At 38.3% G+C, this 21,679-nt stretch overlaps 1 protein-coding gene across 2 annotated transcripts; it reads left to right on the top strand.

Moving 5' to 3' along the window:
• The first annotated feature begins 51 nt into the window (after positions 1-51).
• On the top strand, positions 52-18,031 carry stmn4 (stathmin-like 4). 2 transcript variants are annotated; one of them, XM_038308524.1, is made up of 6 exons: positions 52-194; positions 8,588-8,651; positions 8,867-8,962; positions 9,079-9,284; positions 11,805-11,996; positions 17,643-18,031. In XM_038308524.1, exons 2-6 carry the CDS (start codon positions 8,639-8,641, stop codon positions 17,700-17,702), a joined length of 567 nt encoding a protein of 188 aa, XP_038164452.1. In that variant the 5' UTR covers positions 52-194; positions 8,588-8,638; the 3' UTR covers positions 17,703-18,031. The 2 variants fall into 2 exon arrangements, with proteins under 2 accessions (XP_038164452.1, XP_038164453.1); XM_038308525.1 differs by having other exon boundaries at positions 115-201; positions 8,589-8,651.
• The last annotated feature ends 3,648 nt before the right edge of the window (positions 18,032-21,679 follow it).

The raw sequence follows: 21,679 nt of genomic DNA, 5'->3' as shown, positions 1-21,679 counted from the left end.
TCTCCCATTGGCCGAGAGGCCTGGATGCTGGCAGTGTCACCAACCAATGAGGCGTCTCCAAGGTGATGTCATGGAGGCAGCATTGATGCTGTTGCTGATGCTGTTGCCCGGCGCCTGCATCCACAGAGCCAGACGGAGGGTAACCACAGTCAGCCGTCCAACTTCAGCAGCAGAGACCGCAGGAACAGAAACAGAAACAGGGTAAGTCTAAGGAATCCAGGGTGACCCAACAGGGTCACCCTGGATTCCTGTAGTTAACTCTGATCATATAGCTGGCAGCGGGCTTTTCGTGAGGGCGATCGGAGTGAGGGGGAACAGATCCACCTTGATTTGGGAGCAGAGAGAGAAAAGAATAGAACTCTACTGTAATCTCTGTCATCTATTATTGATCCTGGAGGACTTTAAAATGGAGCATCCCTTTATGGAGAGAAGGGTGGGGGTAGAAAATGGGGGAGGGGGGGCAGAGGAAGTCTGCAAAAAATAAAAAGGTAAAGGTGGTTAAAAAAAAAAGTAAAAGTTCAGATTTTCCAGCTCTGTTTTATTCCCTGTAGTAATACTTTAATAGGCGTTATAGAATCCTCTTATACTTTTCATGCAAATATAAAGTTAGATACAGCACTTTACTAAGTGACATTTAGTTTATGAAAAATTATAATTTTGGATCTGGTTGAGATGTTCTTTATTTCATGGACTCGTAAGAACTTCCCCCCTGTAATATTATTAAGATCATTAAGAACCTGATTCTCCAGGTTTGGGAAAAGTCTGGATTAATCCTTACAGCAGCATCGGAATGTATGCAAGATGGAATTTAAATAGAAGAAGAGAAATTAGAAAGGAACATGTGAGTTCTTCAATCTGAAGCAGTATTAGAGAAACTATTTCAGCTTTTCTTCTTTTTCTTTCTTTTTAAATAAATAATCAATGTTTCTGTTGAAGTTAGATTTAAAAAAAAAATTACTTCAGTTTTCTTTCTTCTCAGTCTTGATGTCTACAAACTCTGCCTTCAGAAAAAATTCACTTACTTGCAATCATGAAGCACTATCACCTTATAGGCTGCAGAAAGTCCCCATTTTGACCTGGCGGGTGTGGCGCCTTCATTTTATACACTTTCACTCAACAGATACCCGTTGATGTTTGTTACCACAGTTTCAAAGTTTCTGTCTGGTATTAATGGATGCAAAATATGTTGTGTTTTTTGATCAGATGTTCTTGTTTGGAGAGTAAAGGGAACCTTTTTACATTAGTGATTGCAAATAGGAAACCCCACCCACTTTCAGCTAGTGTCTTCTTCATTGTTTTAAATAATTGTTTAATATTAAAATATAAAAATTTGCTTTAGTTTTGTTTTTTTATAGGCATGTTTGGATTCAAAAACTAATACTACAAGATTACTTCCACATAATATCACCACTCAGTTCACTGCTCTGAATGGCATTTCCCATCAGCATGGCCTCAAAGTTCCCCAGCATGTGTCTTTGTAAGCTGCTCTTCTCCGCTGTGAAAGAACAACACATGGAGCACATCCACCCCAGCAGGAAGCAGTGCATTGATCTGCAACCGTGGTGGTTTCACAAGATCGGATGCAGTGTTTGTGTGAATGTGTGTGTGGGTTCTGGAAAGCCAGCCGTTTAGGGTCTGATTAGTATGTAAAGGCTGTCCTTGTGTGTGTCCCTCCCTCTGGGAGCCATGGCAGGCAGGTCATTTAAGGGTGTGCCTTGCAGCATATTTGGTCTCATTCTAGCTAGTGTCTTTCTACTACAGATTTTTTTTTTTTTTCAGTGCAGCTTGTCTTTTTCCATTTCAATGTTGGAAGCAAATGGCTAGCCTGATTTAATTACCCAGCAGGGTTAGCAAACAGAGCCAAGTTAACTGGAAATATATGCTAGTATGATGACTGGAAATGTTCAAATGTCAGAGTTTGAGGGAGTTCTTCCACAATGATTTAGTTTCCCTGACCTAGGTTGTATTAGAGCATATGGTTGTATTAACTGATTAGGGACCCCACCTATAGCTCAGTCTGTCACAACACCAAAAACCTGAGCAGCAAGATCTTTTTTATCACGTCAATGATGCCTGAATGTGCAAACTGAACAGAACCAGTTTTATTGTTAAATTTTTTTATTTTTCAATATTCATTCCTATTTATTTTGTTAATCTGTCTTCTTTATTTATTTTTTTATTTTTTGCTTGAATCAGACAAATGTAACATCAATAATTAATTTCCTCAGCTCTATCAGTGACTACTGTTCTTATGATGTAAATTTGTGTTAATGTTGGCATCATAACCAGAAGTAAATATTTATATATTTGGGACCCATCAAAATGTATAAAGCAATTACTTATATGCATTTTTTCCAGTAAACTCAGTACTTTATTCATTACAACTCTCCACATTCCTAAGTAATCATTTTGAATGAAAAGTTGATCCTATGATCTTAAATTAGATATTTTGTTTCCATGTAATAAGTCCTTGTATTATTGAACTTTAATATGCTGTCCAGTTTTATTAGATTAGAGTAAAATAGCCTTTCAGTTTAGCACAGTTTTACACCATCTTCATTCTTTCTATGAGAAACTGGGCCAATCATGATGAACATAATGTGCAGCACTGAAGCCCCCCTGTTGGTTATGCAGCATCTTATCATAAGCCTCATGTTGGCTGTTTTTATCAGAAACAAAGAAAGTTAGCCTAGCATCAATGCTATGGCCACTACCATAATCTTTACCCTCACTATGATATAAAAAATAAATGTATCTTCATCAGCATAAATTTAAAACATTCAATGTTACTTTTTGACTTTTAAATAAGAAAGAAATGTGAGGTAAAACATTAATTGATCAGTATAATCAACCGGTTTCCTTAATCATTGTTCCTTTACTGAATCATTGTCCTCTAAATCTGATTTCAAATTTTCTCTTTCTTAAGACAATTATTCTCCAAATCAAGTAAGTTTCTGAAACAGCTGGGCTCTTGGCAGGCCCTCTATAGCAGATGTTAGATTAAATTAGGCTCATATCAGGAGGCACCAGAGCGTCTCCACCTTTAGTGGAAAGAGTTACATGAAATAAGTCATTTTTGGTGCTGAGAGTCTGATTCTAACCAAAAAAAAAAAAAAAAAAGCTTGGATGCAAAATGAAATTATCTCAAGGAAACCAGGGGAATTTAATCATTGTGTTCACTTACCCAAGAAGAATGAGAGGTTGCGCAGAATATGACTAGAGGTTTCATCTGCCTTAAGTCAGATTTCTGTCTGATAAGTTTTTTTTTTTTTTTCAATGAGACATCTGAAATGAAGTGAGAGAAATAAGAGAAAAGAGATTTATATTTTCCCTCAAATGCACAAGCTTGGATGGCACCAGCTGACATTTTTAACGACAAAGTAATAGCAGGCGGCTATGAAATCTGATCCAACAATTTCATGCCCTGCTGCCTCTTCGTCTTGCTACACACTTTTCTTTCCCATTTTTAAATACAGGTGCTGGTCATAAAATTAGAATATCATGAAAAAGTAGATTGATTTCAGTAATTCCATTTAAAAAGTGAAACTTGTATATTATATTCATACATTACATACAAACTCATATATTTCAGATGTTTATTTTGTTTAATTTTGATGATTACAAATGACAACAAATGAAAATCTCAAATTCATCATATCAGAAAATTAGAATATTACTGAAGACCAATAAAAACAAAGGATTTATAGAAATGTTGGCCAACTGAAAAGTATGAACATGAAAAGTATGAGCATGTACAGCACTCAGTATTTAGTTGGGCCTCCTTTGGCCTGTATTACTGCAGCAATGCGGCGTGGCATGGAGTCGATCAGTCTGTGGCACTGCTCAGGTGTTATGATAGCCCAGGTTGCTCTAATAGTGGCTTTTAGCTGTTCTGAATTGTTGGGTCTGGTGTATTGCATCTTCTTCTTCACAATACCCCATAGATTTTCTATGGGGTTAAGGTCAGGAGAGTTTGCTGGCCAATTAAGAACAGGGATACCATGGTCCTTCAACCAGGTACTGGTAGCTTTGGCACTGTGTGCAGGTGCCAAGTCCTGTTGGAAAATGAAATCTGCATCTCCAAAAAGTTGGTCAGCTGCAGGAAGCATGAAGTGCTCTAAAACTTCCTGGTATGTGGCTGCGTTGACCCTGGACCTCAGAAAACACAATGGACCAACACCAGCAGATGACATGGCACCCCAAACCATCACTGACTGTGGAAACTTTACACTGGACTTCAAGCAACGTGGATGAAGTGCCTCTCTTCTTTTCCTCCAGACTCTGGGACCTTGATTTCCAAAGGAAATGCAAAATTTACTTTCATCAGAGAACATGACTTTGGACCACTCACCAGCAGTCCAGTCCTGTTTCTCTTTAGCCCAGGCAAGACGCTTCTGACGCTGTCTGTGGTTCAAGAGTGGCTTGACACAAGGAATGCGACAGCAGAAACCCATGTCTTTCATACGTCTGTGTGTGGTGGTTCTTGAAGCACTCACTCCAGCTGCAGTCCACTCTTTGTGAATCTCCCCCACATTTTTGAATGGGTTTTGTTTCACAATCCTCTCCAGGGTGCGGTTATCTCTCTTGCTTGTACACTTTTTTCGACCACATCTTTTCCTTCCCTTCGCCTCTCTATTAATGTGCTTGGACACTGAGCTCTGTGAACAGCCAGCCTCTTTAGCGATGACCTTTTGTGTCTTGCCCTCCTTGTGCAAGGTGTCGATGGTCGTCTTTTGGACAACTGTCAAGTCAGCAGTCTTCCCCATGATTGTGTAGCCTATAGAACTAGACTGAAAGACCATTTAAAGGCTTTTGCAGGTGGTTTGAGTTAATTAGCTGATTAGAGTGTGGCACCAGGGGCCATCAATTTTGAACCTTTTCACAATATTCTAATTTTCTGATATGATGAATTTGAGATTTTCATTTGTTGTCATTTGTAATCATCAAAATTAAACAAAATAAACATCTGAAATATATGAGTTTGTATGTAATGTATGAATATAATATACAAGTTTCACTTTTTAAATGGAATTACTGAAATCAATCTACTTTTTCATGATATTCTAATTTTATGACCAGCACCTGTATATGATGAATTGAATAGGATTAAAGCTTGTTGCTATTTCCTGTGGCCTTTTCTTGCCACCACAAGTATTCATACTAGAGCCCAGCAATATTTAAAGCAATAACGGTCCACTTCCTGATTGTTCCCCTTCGCTTTTTTGCATCTTCAAATCTCCAGCATCACCTCCTGATCTTTGAAATGAGTTTTACCTGCTGGTAGTTCAAAGAGGTTTAGGGGCTTTACATCAAAGACTGAAGGGCTTTGAGGGTTCAGTTCTGGATGAAGGGAAACCAGAAAATAAGCCCAAGAAATGCAACCTCAGTATCTAAGTGAAAACTATTTTTTAAAACACAATGTTTTTTAGCCTTCAAACAAAACATTGTCACCTTCACACTTTACTGCAGCTTTCCTATTACTATGATCAAACCCTGAGAGTTGGTGCAATAGTCTGCACTAAGACTGCTCCCTCCTTTATCAGCAATCCAAACACCAGTTTGGCTCCGGTTCTAGTACCAAGGTGTAACAAGGTGAGAGAAAAGTCAGCTGGTTAAAAGAAAAATGGAACCCTTGTTTTTTCATACAAAAAACACAAATTCATTAGTTTAAAGAAACACAAAAATTTCTAAACACAAAATGTTTTAAATAAAGTTCATCCAGTAATGGCAGAGAAAAAAGCGGCCCCTCCAATTACACTGATAAAATACTGTCTCTGCTGCAGTAGGGGTTCCACTCATCTCTTTTTTCTTTTCAGGCATCAAGCCCATTGTACCAGTTTGTTGAAACTGATTTGATAAAATAAAGATTTCATTTTATACCTTTATTTATTTTAGGAGATTCAGTTGTGTTAGAGTCAGTGGGACTCATCCATCCATCCATCCATCACACAGCTGCAATGGGACTATCAGCTAAAATAACATTGATTATATAAATTGAAATTGTTAATTTCCATTTAGGTGGTTTTAAAGCATTTTTAACATATACCGATTGTCAGTAATGCTCCAATATGTAAAACTAATTGATAGCTGTTTGATAACTGATATCCACTTTATTGTGCATCTTCCAATGTTTATCCTTTACACATCTAAAATTATCATCATTATGTTAATTTGTGTTTATTTTAATATAGATGGTTGAAATTATGTAAACAGATGAAGCGTAAGACACAGAATCTACTTCTATAATGTTAAACTACACAAAATCATAGCTTATCTTAGCCTATCTAAACTTAGCCTAGCTAATCTCATCTAATTAATCAATAGGCTGCACATGGAGCAGTGGGTAGCACTGCTGCCTTGCAGCAAGAAGGTTCCCAGACCCAAGCTTATCTGCATGGAGTTTGCATGTTCTCCTTGAGCATGTGTGGGTTCTCTCCGGGTACTCCAGCTTCCTCCCACAGTCCAAAAACATGGCTGTTAGGTTAATTGGCTTCTCTAAATTCTACTTAGGTGTGAGTGTGAATAGTTGTTTGTCCTGTTTGTCTCCATGTTGCCATGCGATGGACTGGCGACCTGTCCAGGGTTTACACCGCCTCTATCCCATACACACCTGGAGATAGGCACCAGCACCCCTCACTACCCTTGCAGGGATAAAGCGTGATGGAAAATGGATGGATTGATAATTAATTTAATAAGAACTATAAAAACTTTATTAACCTGACAACCCACTGTGATACATAATTTAGCATAAATGCTACATGCTTATTTCAGATATAGGCTACCTCACTTTGTCAAGATAATGATATGTGATATTAGATTTTTTTCCCTCTATATTTAGAATATTATATTATTATATTAAGCTTGTGAGTCTATTGACATTTGACAGCCAATAAACACCTGAATCTGGATAACCTAATTCTAGCCTGAATATTAAAGGACTATTTAAATATTATTTAGAAGAAATGTATAATGCTCTTTAGAGCCCCCTATTGGTTTCATGGGAAACACTTCAGTTGATTTTTGATGCAGTATTACCACTTAGGGAAGTGTTTGGAGGATTTTTTTATTTTTTTTTTGTCACATTAAAATATTTTATATCAAGAAACAAATCACAGAAATGTTACAACAAGGAGTTTTCAAGATACATTTGTATTTTTTCTATGCTTTAATGTCATCCTTTGATTACAGTTGGGTCACTTTTGTTTCTTCAAAGGTGCACTTAAAAAAAAAAGGAATAGTTCAACATTTGTCTTTTAGAGCATCTGACGGGCCACAGACGATCACATCTGTCATACAACAGCTTTATATGTCAGATTTGCATGTAGCCTTCCTTTAATTTATGCAACCTTTATTTAAACAGGTATATCTAACTGAGATTACAAATATCTATTTACAAGAGAGACCTGGATTAAGGTCTCTACTTTGACTAGGCCACCTATGAATCTCCATTTTAAGTTTATTTTGCCTTTCAGAGTTTGACATGGTTGTATAGTTTGCATTACTGTCCTGCCCTGGGACTAAGGCAATTGTTTTAGCTTAATATCTCAAAGTGATGCTCAGAAAACCTCCTTTAAAATTTGATTTTTTTTTTAGGCAAAAATAATCTTGGTTCTAAAGAAGCCATGCAGCACCAGGCCATTACGATACCTCCACCATGTAAGTGCATAAGTAGCATGGATGACTGTTAATTATGGTCAGCAGTGGTTCTGGCCTTTGAGCCGCTCTGTGTTTGTCCACAGAGCTGGCTTCTTTTGTTATCTCTTTGATTTGTCATCCATGCACTATTGGAATAGTTTTGTTTGGCAGCCAGCTCCTGCTATAAGTTGCTCTCTCAATGTGAATTGATGGATACCTAAAATATTGTAAACTACTTTGTAATCTTCTAAATGTAAAATTATTTCTTTAATTTCTTTTGATGCTTATTTGGGATCTTTAAACAGGCTTCAAGCGGTCAGACCGGTTCTGATTAAGTGATTTCACGATCAGATAGTAACCTGGTCTGTTCACTGCTAGTGAAGATTGTGCTTAACTTTCATGCTTAACTATTTTTAATCATAGTTCATTCATATTTACAGTATTGAAATGATATATTTACACACAGCATCCAAATGGTCGGTGCACATTTTTCCATTCAAAAACTGCTTTTAATATTTCAGGTTCTCTTTAATTGATATCAAAAGTTATCTGATATCCTGAACGATTTTAGAATAAAGGACTCCGTTAGACGGTTAATACTTTTCATGGAACTGTACTGAAGAGTAGCAATGACAGTACAGCAATGTCATAATGATGAACAAGAAAAACATGTGCAGATGAATTCCCTCATCAAAACACAACCTGTCTTTGATCCATGTCGGCATTATTAGTGGTCAGTTAGGATGGTCTACAACAAGGGATGGAAACAGAACAATAGAATGAGGTAAAAATGGGGAATTAAGACAAAAACCAAAGCTGCACAAACACACTAGATCAATGCAGAATGCAGGTTTGTTTAATCCTGTCCTCAGTCACTCTGTCTCATATTCAACCTTTGAAGCTGCCTCATTAAAGCCTCCCCGTGTCTCTGTGTCTGCATGTGTCCCTGGCAGAGTGAGAAGGCGCTTTGATTTCCCTGGAGAGTTACAACCGCAGTGACAAGATGACTCTGGCAGGTAAATGCAGTCGCAGCATAAAACTCCTTTCCCCTCCCCTGCATGCTCGTTCTTTTAAGAATCAGAGATATGCTGGTTGGTGGCAGGGACTAATGGCCGTCACTGCGAAGGACCACCACATCATCATCTTTAAATGCTTGCTCAAGATCCTCTTTAATTAAGCTAAGGTCTAAATGTGTGTGTGTATATGTGTGTGTGTGTGTTTGTGTCCTCAGCCTATAAAGAGAAGGTCAAAGAGCTCCCCCTGGTGTCTCTGTTCTGCTCCTGCCTGAACCCACAGACTGCAGATAACACCACATATAAAGCAGAAGGTACAACTCATTTGTTTACCTCTAATCAACACAGAATTTACATTTACACTTGAAAATAACAACTAAACTAATGTTTATTTCATTTATTCTAACCTGATGTGATGAAATAATCAAAGATGCGGTGGACCTGGGCTGGTGCGTCATGAAAGATGTGGAGGTGATCGAGCTGAACAAGCGGACATCCGGCCAGGCCTTTGAGGTCATCCTCAAGCCTCCGTCCTTTGATGGCCTGCCAGAACTCAACACCTCCATGCCGCAGCGCCGCGACCCATCCCTGGAGGAGATCCAGAAGAAGCTGGAGGCTGCTGAGGAGAGACGAAAGGTGAGGAGCATCATATCAAACCTGTCGGGGACGGCTCTCCTCAATAACCTGCAATTAGAAAATGTCTGTTTTGCCTTTTAGCACAAATAAGGGTTACAAAGTATTTGTCCTAATTCCCAGTTTCTCTCTATGGTTCTGAAAGGTCAACCTTATTTAAAATGTTATTAATGTGCATTTAAATGTTAAATATTTTTTTTCAAGCTTGTACAAAAGCTGAACAATTTTTTTCAATTTATATTGATTTTCCTTTTCACTAACCACAACTATGTCGATGTTTCACTCCAGTATTTCATTGTTTTCATGACCTTGAAAGCCTGTTTGACCAGAGTCCATTGAACTGGCACTTTACAGTTACTGATGAGTGGAAAAACTGATTATTTCTCTTTACATGCATGGATCTGTCAATCAGCAGACAAAGACAACCTTCTCATGTTTTTTATTTATTTTTTTACCTTAACTTTAGTGCTTTCATCATTTTATTTTTATTTTTAACTTCTTTTCATAGCACTTTGAGATAGACTGATCATTTGAGGGGATCTACAAATATACTTTAGTATTTTCAATGTTACTTTTCAAGTAATTATCATTCTTACCTCCATCTCTATTTCTTTGAACCTGCTTTGTCTTTTATGGCCAATCTCTCAAACTGCCTGTAGAAACTACAGTCTGCACATTTTAATGGGAAGAACCTAATCGGTTGGCAGATCTTAACATTGGCCCAGCTGTCTATGTAGACAGCTTTTTTGACTGTCTGAAAACCAAGATTTTCCAGCACAGAAGAAGCCTCCACTAATATAAACCATTGGTGTGGCTGCACTTTGAGTACCTAACAGAATAAATACATTTAAACAGAACTTTTTTAAAAGATGTGAATGAGAAATAGGTAACACCTTTGTTCATAGTTTTTTTTTTAGAACCAATTTAGCACTTTACGTCCCACCGGTCTCACGGTGAGGATCGTGAGCTACATTGTACACTGCAAAAAATGTAAATCTAAATAAGTCATTTTTTCTTAAAATAAGTACATTTTTTTCTTGAATTGAGGAAGTAAATGAGACACTTTGCCAAAGGAACAAGACAGTTTACATTTAAAATATGAAAAATCAATCGCATTGTCTTATTTCAAGTGCATATTATCTAATTATCTTAATTTAACTGTAAAAATACTCAAACTGTAAACTGTCTTATTTACCTGCTCAAATTAAGGGTAAATACACTTGATTTAAGACATTTTCACTTAATTTCAGATTGTTTTTGCAGTGTAGTTACAGCTGCCCTGAGGGCCGCGGACAGAAATGAGGCTGCTGTATACAGGCATGACCGGGCCCTCTGACCACCATCAATAGGCAATCAATGCAGAGGGAAGCATTTTCCCCAAGGACACAATGACTGAGAGGGATGGAGCTCGAGTTTAACCCAGTGACCCTCCGGCTGCAGGACGGACTCCTGCATCCTACGCCACTGTGGCGCTAGTTAAATCTTCTGCACTTCATGGCCCAACAAAAACACCAGACGTCATTGAGACGTTGTTTTTTAGGCTAAATCTGGTCGGTCCTTCATAGTCCAAAAATCTTTTTTTGAAAATGTGTTTGGTCGGTCTGATTTTGTTCCACTTTAGTCCAAAAACAGACATTGAAAAGACAAAGTAAACCAAGTCTTTTCAACAATCAGAAAATAATGACTTTTCACTTTTCAACCACATGTAGACATTATTTGGACATAAATCCTATCATCTTTACAATGTTTTTTGAAGCAATCATTGCTCATTAGGCCCTGTCTCATATTAATTCCTTGGTCAGCACCCCCGTTAAAAACTAGACCAACGTGACAAGGGGTCTTTGTTCTGTCTCCTCATCGATTTATGGGTCCCAGACAAAATAACATTGAAGACCCATGATCTGAACTATTCTACAATGATAAATCACTCCTTAAAACATTGTGATTTTTGATTGCTTTACTTGTTAAACATTTGGGCCTTGCTGTTTTCTTTAAAACACGCATCATGAGCCAGTTAGATCATTTCCACCCCCCTTATTTCTGCGTTAGTGCTCATTTAGAACAGGAAGCTCATTGTAACAGATGGCAAAATACCTTGGATTTTGTGATAAATACTTCAGTTTATTCATATAGAGCCAATTCACATTTCATCTAAAAGTATTTAATAGAGAAAATTTAGTTAAATCCTGCAGAAAGAACCATATAATGAAAACATTGTGGCGGTTTTAAAGTTCGTCTGCGGTGAAGACATAAGTTATATATTGCTTATATTGCTTAAGCCAAAAGTTGTTTTGGCTAAGCTCTGATTTTAGTGTTGGCTCTGAGTTATTATATGTTAGAAAGTTGGGCTGCAAGATGTCTTTGTTCAAAGGGGGAAAATATTGTCCATCAACAGAATCATTTGGCTTTTAAGTCACTTCAGTAAAGTACAAAAAAAAAAAAAACCTACAATTTTAAAACCCCAAAAGCAGAATCATCACAGGTTAAATGGGCTTTTCTGTAAAGTGCTCTTCCTCCCCCTAGTGCCAGGAGGCTGAGCTGCTGAAGCACTTGGCAGAGAAGAGAGAACATGAGCGTGAGGTCATCCAGAAGGCCTTTGAGGAGAACAACAACTTCATCAAGAACGCAAAGGAGAAGCTGGAGCAGAAGATGGAGGCGAACAAGGAGAACAGGGAGGCCCTTCTGGCGGCCATGCTGGAGAGGCTGCAGGAGAAGGTATGACCCAGCTGCTCAATATAGGGTCTGTTTATGAAAAATGCTTCCAAACCAAACCTCTAACTTCCTAGCTCATGAAAGAAAGGAAAGAGGCCAGTTCTAAGATGTCAGTGGTAGGTTAATAGTTTGATTTTGATTAATCTTGGTAGATTAATCAAAATCAAAGGGAGGGAAAGAAGATTACAGCAGGGTCAGATGAATCAAGAGCTTTGAATATTTCTTTACAGCCTGGAGACAGTTGCTGTTTACGTTTCATCCACTTTACAAGTTCCTTCATCTGGATCATTTTTCCATTTTCTGTCCAGTTTATGATTAAATATTTATGCAGACATTTTACTTCACATATTTTCCTCTGATTGCTCTCCAGCGGTCGCTGCTCAGCCTTGAGTTTCTGAGAAAAAAACAGTTTCAATATTTCTTACTTTAATTTGTTCTCTCGCTTTTCATCATTTTGCTGCAATTGATGCCAGCACACTAAATCTGAGAGAAGCTTATCTTGATCTATAGCACGTGATAGAGCTTTCATATGTCATTGTTTCTGGATCTAATAAACAAATCCAACTCATCACATAAAGCATGCCGGTGTGGAAAAAGGCCTCTTCTATTCAAGCCTGTTTGCTAAATAAGATGTTTTTATGATTAAAAAGGACAACATCAGAGAAATACCCATATTTATGTCAAGAGGCATTCAGCATCTGCTAACCAAGAAAAACCTCTAACACCCACAACCGTGTCGTGTAGAGAGCAGTGGGAAAGTGCTGAGCTGGCCTAAATGAGTAAGCAGTTGTGACATATCTAGCAGCCGCAGCTCTGGTTAAACATGGACTGCATCTCAGAACCCTGGGCTGCTGGAGTTGGCCTTTTCCCTTGTTTTCTGTCTATAGTCTTGTGGTGGGACGTTTGACAAGAAGCGATCAAAATGAGCGAGACGTGAACGGCGATAACATTTCAGCAAAACTGCTGACAGTTTGCTTTCAGCCTGCAGAATTTTTATGCTTTGCAGCATGATCTAAATGTTAGGACATCCTCGGGCCTCAGGCAATGAGCTGTCATGTCTTAGAAGAAAAAAAAAATTCTCAGGTCTTTGGAATAAACTTATCAGGTCATAGGTCTCAGGAAGCGACGGAGCACTTTTAAAAAATGTTGTCAAATCTTAACCAAACAAGCAATGATTTGTTTGAGCCAGAGTGGATTGGTTGAAATCAGGCAATGACGCTGGCAAAAAAAAAAAATTTGATTAAATGTGTACATATGGGCGTGCAGGTGGTGCAGTGGTTAGCGTGCATGACCCATGAATGGAGGCCTTAGTCCTCGATGCGGCCGACCCGGGTTTGAATCCAGTCTTTTGTCCTTTGCTGCATGTCTCTCCCCCTCTCTCATTCCCCTTTCTTGTCAGCCTACTGTCAGAAAAACGGGCCACTACCTGTAGTGCTGTAAAAACTCAAACAAACATGTATATATTATTCTTTCTGTGACTCAAAATAAACTCTGACAATGTTTTTAGGTGAGAATGTAGCTTAGTCAAAATCAATTATCTGCCTGGTTGGTCAAGATTTCGCTCCATTTTAAAAAACTTAATTTCTAACACCTGATAATTTTTCCTATGACCTAATAACTTATGACCTGGAGACGTCCTTACACTTACACCTTACAGAAACTCAAAATGTCTGTAGAACTAAAGTCTGTTGCATGTATTTTTATTTATTCCCCAAACAGAGAATTTACTACTCTAACATATAAATGGGATATTGTTGCAGCTCTTAATGAGTGTTTTCAGTTGTTCTGATGAAAAGCAAACCTCTGCTGGAGTCTCTGGTCTTTCTTTTCCTCTAGAATTTCTGGTATTTAGCTTCATATTCCATCCAATCTTCCACCAGCTTCCCTCCCTCTGCTAAAGAAAACAATCCCCACAGCAGGATGCTTCAACCACCTTGTTTCAGAGTGGGGATCTGAGCTCAGGTTTATGTGTGTTAGGTTTTTGTTTTCTTCCATGTGTTTCTTCTAACCTCTGTCTGACTTTAAAGACTGAAAACCCAGTCAACAACGGCTCTGTAGATTGAGTGACTAATAGTATTGCAGACAGATTCACCCATCGGAGCTGTGGATCATAAGGCTCTTCTTGCTCAGACTGTTGGTTCACATGAACCACACTGTCTCAGTAACATTTCCAGTGTTTCCTTAGTCCTTCCGCTTTCAGACGACCTGTGAGATCTTTAAAGCTTTGGATGAAGTTTCATAAAGTTGTTTTCAAACATTGTTTTCATGACTCTCCATCCTGCATGTATTAGGTATTCCCCTGCCTCCACACATCTTACTTTAATGAATATGTGATGAACAGGCCTCTGCAGTCGTTGTTGCCTTCTGAGGAGGGTCTGCAATCATTTGAAGCAGATGTGCAGGAGAGAAAAACACCTACAAGGTGCAGAACATTGGATCCAGACGGAAGAAACTCACTAGTTTATTGACCTAAACTTACTGAAAGTGGGAAGATGCCAAAATGGCCTACATACAAAAAAAAACTAAAATAAAAGCTCACGTAATAGGGGGTTTTCAGTGACGTCACTGGCCAGCTCCCGGTCCGCCATCTTGGGTGGCATATTATCGTATATCATATATATCATGTCGCGAATAGATAAGTACGCCAGCACGCTAGAGCCACCAGATCATGGAACATATCTGAGGAAATGTTCCGTGATCGATCATATGGACCCCTATGCCCTCCACGGTGCCTTGTTTAGCACTAATCCAGATGATTGGCCAAATGTAGAGCACGGTAACATAGTTCATTACCCGGTGTTCAGTGAAAACCCTCTGCACACTCTGGAGGAAATGAGAGCGTACAAGGGTCTAGAGGCTCACAACCAGTTCACATCTGGTTGGGTACGAGATGTCGAAGTGATGTACATGAAGGAAATCGCCATCATACGTGGACGGGTGAGTTTTAATAAGATGGTAAAAATGTAAACAATCCGACGCAGGGCTCGCTATGCTAGGTGGCTAACGGCCGGCGGTGCGCGAACAGTTCCAAAGCTACAAGTCCTTGGAGTCTCATGTGCAGTTTACGAATGGATGGGTTCAGGAGCTGCAGCTCATAAAGCCAGCAAACAGTGCTAACCGTTAGTGCTAACAACCACTCAGGCATGTAATGTACTTTTAACTAGCTGCTATGTGTTTCAAAGGTTTGGTTAGTAACGTTAACTGCCAAACCTCCCTAAACCCTCCGGGTTTCTCACATATTTGAGCCTTTTCCCGCTGGTTGAAATCAAGTTAAGGTGAAATTAATCAAATTAAAACACAGCTGAGAGAGGGAGTCCAGTACGCGGTGGTCATAGGCAGTAGTCTGAGTAGCGCCGGCGGAGACAGTCAACATTGCGGCCACGGAAAGTAATACGTCATGACGCCCAAGCCCTATTATTAATATATTCTTACATGTTTTAAATGCTTGACAGTTAATTACCTGTGACAAAGTGAGCACTGCAGACTCTGGCGTGTTCCAGCTTAACACCGTCCAAATCGGACCTGGATATCCGTGTCAGCCATAGGTGACGGCGTTGTTCAGATAGCCGTTTTGTTTTTTCACATTGATTCACGATTACGGCTGGTATGCGATAGAAAGAGCGTTGATCTCCACCTCCACGGGCCGTGCAACCAACAATTACACACGATTTCACCATTTTTCACTGTCAATACTGCCTAAGGCTGCCACCCAATATGGCGGACGCGCTGAGTAGTCACGTGAGCGCGACGTCACATGAAAACCCCCTATTCTGAGCCAGTGGTGTCAAAAGTTCACACATTTGTTACTTAAGTAGAATTATAGATACTGCAGTTTAAAAACACTCTGGTAAAAGTTGAAGTATCAACTTGACCTCTTTACTCAAAAGTGAAAAAGTATGTGCTCCAAAAACTACTTATTTTTCTTCCTACTTCCTACTTCCACTCATTACATTTTCACAACACTCAAAAGTGAAAAAGTATGTGCTCCAAAAACTACTTCAAGTATAAAAGTATATAGTAACCTTAAACAAAAAAAACAGCCAGATCCCACTATATGAACTGGAAGCTTAATTTTTCAACTATTTCTAAAAACTCTTTGAGATAGGGACAAGGATGAGGGAGGTCTTGTTGGTCTCCATCTCCCGATACGCTCTCCCCTGTGTCCGACCTTTGAGACATTTCAACATCTTTTTCTGAATCCATCATTGTAGCATGGCATAGACAATTCATGTTTGCAGTTTGAAGAACCCCTGCTTGTTTCTGATGATTTCCTTTAGCTAACCAATGAGTGTTTGCGTTATATGACTCATCCAAGTACACTAGTTTTCACTAGATGTGGATGGCGCCAATGATCTGCATTGGATGGTGCACATGACCTGAAAGAAATATTTATAAACATTAAACCAAAGCCAAGAGTAACAAGTAACGTTTGTTTTAAAAATGCAAGGAATAGAAAGTACAGATACTTGTGTGAAAATGTAATGAGTAGAAGTAGGAAGTAGGAAGAAAAATAAGTAATGAAATATAAATACCTAAAAAGTGTACTTAAGTACAGTAACGAAGCATGTATACTTTGTTATTTGACACCTCTGACACCCCACTCTGAAACAAGGTGGTTGAAGTATCATGCTGTGGGGATGATTTTCTTTAGCAGAGGGAGGGAAGCTGGTGGAAGACTGGATGGAATATGAAGCTAAATACAAGAAATTTTAGAGGAAAAGCTGCAAAAAAAAAAAAACAGAGACTACAGCAGAGGTTTGCCTTTCATCAACTTAAAAAAAACACTCATTAAGAGCTGCAGAAAAATCATATTCACATGTTTGAGTAGTAAATTCTCTGTCCGGAGAATAAATAAAAATACATGCAACACACTGCAGATATTTATTTTTAAACCTGTGTATAAATATTTTAGATATCTCATCAAAAACAATGAAATCCACTGTAGTTCTACAGACATTTCAGATTCTGCAATAAGGTGTACGTTTAATGACATCTCCAGGTCTCCAGGCATTACCATGTTCTCCCTGACCTGCCTGCTGTTCTCCTCCGCCTTCATGTTTGTTATTGTTCTCTACCAAACCTCTGATTTGTATTTGGAATAAATCACCTACAGGTGGAGCCTGTTTACTAAGCAGATGATTGGTTGTACAGGATTTAATGTTTTTTGGAATCAGAATAAAGCGACGATAATAAAAATGAACACATGAGGTTTTACTATGGAGCTCACTTTAGAGAGCAGCAGGTTGCTTTAGATTTTATTTAGGGTATCACCATAAAGGGGATTGACATGCATGTAAGAATCACGTTTTGAGATGTTCTTTTTGTCAAACCTTTAGAAAATCTTGTTATATGTTTCTTCTGTTTCTCAGAAAAGCCCAGTAACGTGCTTAAAGCTTGTGGTTGTGGTGTGATCAAATGTGACAAACCTGGCATAAATGCTGATGAATCATTTCCCCAGAGTAAATACAGGCAAAAACACACTTTCCATTTGTTTTTTATATCCTTCAGAGGCCTGATCCATATTCATCAAAGTTAGATGAGGTCAAAAAAAAGACTTTCATGCCCATCTGACTCATTACTGCCAAGGAATTCATGAATATTGATTACTCTGGTGTTTCCCCTCTCTCTGTGCCTGTGTATGTCTGGCAGGATAAACATGCAGAGGAAGTGAGGAAGAACAAGGAGATGAAGGAGGAGGCGTGCCGATAGATGCAACGGAGCCAGAAGAAGGGACAAAAATAAAGGGAATCCGACAAACAGACATAAAAAAGGACATAACAGCGACTTGAATGAGCTTCAGAGAAAAGCTTTTACATTGGATGTGTGCTGTCAGACCTCCTGTGCTGTACAAAGTTTAATGATGCTTGATGTATAAGGGGAACTGGTTTAGGGGAACTGGTGGGGTGGGCGGCTACATCAACACAAACAAGTATTCAACATCCATGATTTCTTCTTTATTGCAGAATGAAAGCAAAATCACTTCTTTCTTCTTTATTGTTTCTATCAGAAAGCAGAAAATTAAAATTGCCTGAGTTAAATTTTTACCAGCGAGTGAATTTTGCCTCATCACCGACTGTTAGCTTGGCAGCAACACAGAGAGAAAGACGTAGAAAGTTTTTGATAAGTCTACAACTCTGAATCAAACGCAATGATTTGAACTTGTATTTCGGTTAAAATGAGTTTTACAGGTTTTACAAACTGGAACCAAGAGCTGGGCCACAACAGGAAAAAAAAAAAAAGCTTCTTCTTGTTTAGACTCACCAATTCAAAGCTTTCAAATAAAAGTTTTCTCTTTATCCAACTTATAAGGACTAAGCAGTAAAGCTAAAACCTCTGCTGCATTCCTCCATCTTTGCTGTAGTATTAGACGTTCCTTTGAGTCTTTTTGATTGGAGCACTAATTGCACTCGTCTGTCATGAAGCACAACTCAAAAGCACATATGCATTCCAGAGTTATCATAAAGAGTAAAATAAAAAATAAACAGCAGTCATCCTCAGTTGGTGATTTAGTTACAACTTCATGGGTTTAATGGTTAATCTGCAGGCTCTGCTCAGCCTGTGTCGCTCTGCTCGCAATGTTTCTTTATCATTTTGAAGGGAACTGGAACTGAAAAATAATCTGCCCAAACGTTCCAGTCATACTGACTACATCCTGGCTTGACTTAAAACATCTTAATGTTTATACTCTAACTGGGGAGGAAACAGGGAGTTTGGACTTGCTGTAACTGTGTGTTGCTGTGTATCAAAGGGTGGACTGGTTGTATTCATTTGGCATGATTAGTAAAGACAAATAGCTTAATTCAATTCATGGTTTGGTCTATTTATTTCCCTTTCAACTATAATTTTCTAACCAATTAGTTTCGGCTTATTAAACTAAAGACAAAAATTTGATTTCTCATAGTTTTTTTTTTGCAAAAAACCTGAACATAAATCAAACATAAGCTCAGTTGACTGAATTAATCTTTAATTTCCGATTGCATGGCGGAAAAAAAAGGTACGTAGACAGAAAAGCAACAAATAGCAGGAATTAATCAGTCGCTGCATAACTCTTTTTCCAAAAAATATATTTTAATCAAATACAGCTGCAAATAAGTTTTTATCCCTTGTATAAAACAAACAATCTGTTCTGATATAGTCAATAAGAGAGGAATTTCAAAGAAATAAAACAAAACAGAAAGCAGTAACATCACTAAAATGGTAAACATATACACTGTCATATACAGGTGCTGGTCATAAAATTAGAATATCATGAAAAAGTAGATTGATTTCAGTAATTCCATTTAAAAAGTGAAACTTGTATATTATATTCATACATTACATACAAACTCATATATTTCAGATGTTTATTTTGTTTAATTTTGATGATTACAAATGACAACAAATGAAAATCTCAAATTCATCATATCAGAAAATTAGAATATTGTGAAAAGGTTCAAAATTGATGGCCCTTGGTGCCACACTCTAATCAGCTAATTAACTCAAACCACCTGCAAAAGCCTTTAAATGGTCTTTCAGTCTAGTTCTATAGGCTACACAATCATGGGGAAGACTGCTGACTTGACAGTTGTCCAAAAGACGACCATCGACACCTTGCACAAGGAGGGCAAGACACAAAAGGTCATCGCTAAAGAGGCTGGCTGTTCACAGAGCTCAGTGTCCAAGCACATTAATAGAGAGGCGAAGGGAAGGAAAAGATGTGGTCGAAAAAAGTGTACAAGCAAGAGAGATAACCGCACCCTGGAGAGGATTGTGAAACAAAACCCATTCAAAAATGTGGGGGAGATTCACAAAGAGTGGACTGCAGCTGGAGTGAGTGCTTCAAGAACCACCACACACAGACGTATGAAAGACATGGGTTTCTGCTGTCGCATTCCTTGTGTCAAGCCACTCTTGAACCACAGACAGCGTCAGAAGCGTCTTGCCTGGGCTAAAGAGAAACAGGACTGGACTGCTGGTGAGTGGTCCAAAGTCATGTTCTCTGATGAAAGTAAATTTTGCATTTCCTTTGGAAATCAAGGTCCCAGAGTCTGGAGGAAAAGAAGAGAGGCACTTCATCCACGTTGCTTGAAGTCCAGTGTAAAGTTTCCACAGTCAGTGATGGTTTGGGGTGCCATGTCATCTGCTGGTGTTGGTCCATTGTGTTTTCTGAGGTCCAGGGTCAACGCAGCCACATAACAGGAAGTTTTAGAGCACTTCATGCTTCCTGCAGCTGACCAACTTTTTGGAGATGCAGATTTCATTTTCCAACAGGACTTGGCACCTGCACACAGTGCCAAAGCTACCAGTACCTGGTTGAAGGACCATGGTATCCCTGTTCTTAATTGGCCAGCAAACTCTCCTGACCTTAACCCCATAGAAAATCTATGGGGTATTGTGAAGAAGAAGATGCAATACACCAGACCCAACAATTCAGAAGAGCTAAAAGCCACTATTAGAGCAACCTGGGCTATCGTAACACCTGAGCAGTGCCACAGACTGATCGACTCCATGCCACGCCGCATTGCTGCAGTAATACAGGCCAAAGGAGGCCCAACTAAATACTGAGTGCTGTACATGCTCATACTTTTCATGTTCATACTTTTCAGTTGGCCAACATTTCTATAAATCCTTTGTTTTTATTGGTCTTCAGTAATATTCTAATTTTCTGATATGATGAATTTGAGATTTTCATTTGTTGTCATTTGTAATCATCAAAATTAAACAAAATAAACATCTGAAATATATGAGTTTGTATGTAATGTATGAATATAATATACAAGTTTCACTTTTTAAATGGAATTACTGAAATCAATCTACTTTTTCATGATATTCTAATTTTATGACCAGCACCTGTATGCATATGTACTGACAAACCTGACGTGTATAGAAACAGTTTTTAACTGATAAGTTAAGTATGAAAAACAATACTGAACATAGAACAAAGAATTGCAACAATTAGGCAGATATAAAAATATATTTTGAGCTTTTAGTTCATAAAACACAATCAGGAGAAAAGCATTGGAAGGAGAATAAGTGAATAAGTGCAGTGATTTCTAATAGAGCTAAATACTGTGCTGGGCCACTCTGTTCATCCAGACATCAAACATCCCCATAATGTTAACACGGCTCTAAAATTCAACTTTGGTTACATAAAATCAGACATTTTTATCAGAAGCTGACTTTATAGATATTAGCTAAAAGTACAAAAGAAAAAAACACTTCTTAACTGAAGATCTGATCTAAATAAAGTGGTATGTGATATTTACACATAGTGAATATTCCATCCAAATGGTATCAGGTGGTTAATTACCACTAAACGTATAAGAAAGGAAGACCATGTTGGTTCACATTTACCAAAAAATGAAAACTAGAATGAACTGGGAAAATAAATACATAAACCCACCAAGGCAAAGAAACCCAAACAGAAAAAGCAAAAATAATACAGCCAAAAAAATAACATTTCTGTAAATGTTTTTTGCTGATTTTTACACAGCTTTAATTTGTTCTTCAGAATGAATGGATTTGCTGTAACTTTTTTAGGATGTACCTCCACTGAGGAGGTTATGTTTTTAGGAGAGTTTGTCTTTCTGTATACAGGATAATTGGAAAAATTATAAACGGGTTATAGTAACATTTCTACCAAAGGTTCGCCTCAGTCCAAGGAACAACCCGTTATATGTTGATGATGGAACTTTTTGAAGGATCCT

Source organism: Cyprinodon tularosa, unplaced genomic scaffold (genome assembly GCF_016077235.1).
Source record: "Cyprinodon tularosa strain WSP-4 unplaced genomic scaffold, ASM1607723v1 ctg64, whole genome shotgun sequence".
Classification (NCBI taxonomy): domain Eukaryota; kingdom Metazoa; phylum Chordata; class Actinopteri; order Cyprinodontiformes; family Cyprinodontidae; genus Cyprinodon; species Cyprinodon tularosa.
The sequence above is the reverse complement of the archived record's forward strand: the minus strand, read 5'-3'. Positions and strand labels throughout refer to the sequence as shown.

Excerpts from the sequence above, each read along its gene's own strand:
- stmn4 (XM_038308524.1), top strand. Across the intron at positions 9,285-11,804 it reads CTGCTGAGGAGAGACGAAAG|TGCCAGGAGGCTGAGCTGCT; the intron begins GTGAGGAGCATC and ends TCCTCCCCCTAG. Across the intron at positions 11,997-17,642 it reads TGGAGAGGCTGCAGGAGAAG|GATAAACATGCAGAGGAAGT; the intron begins GTATGACCCAGC and ends TATGTCTGGCAG.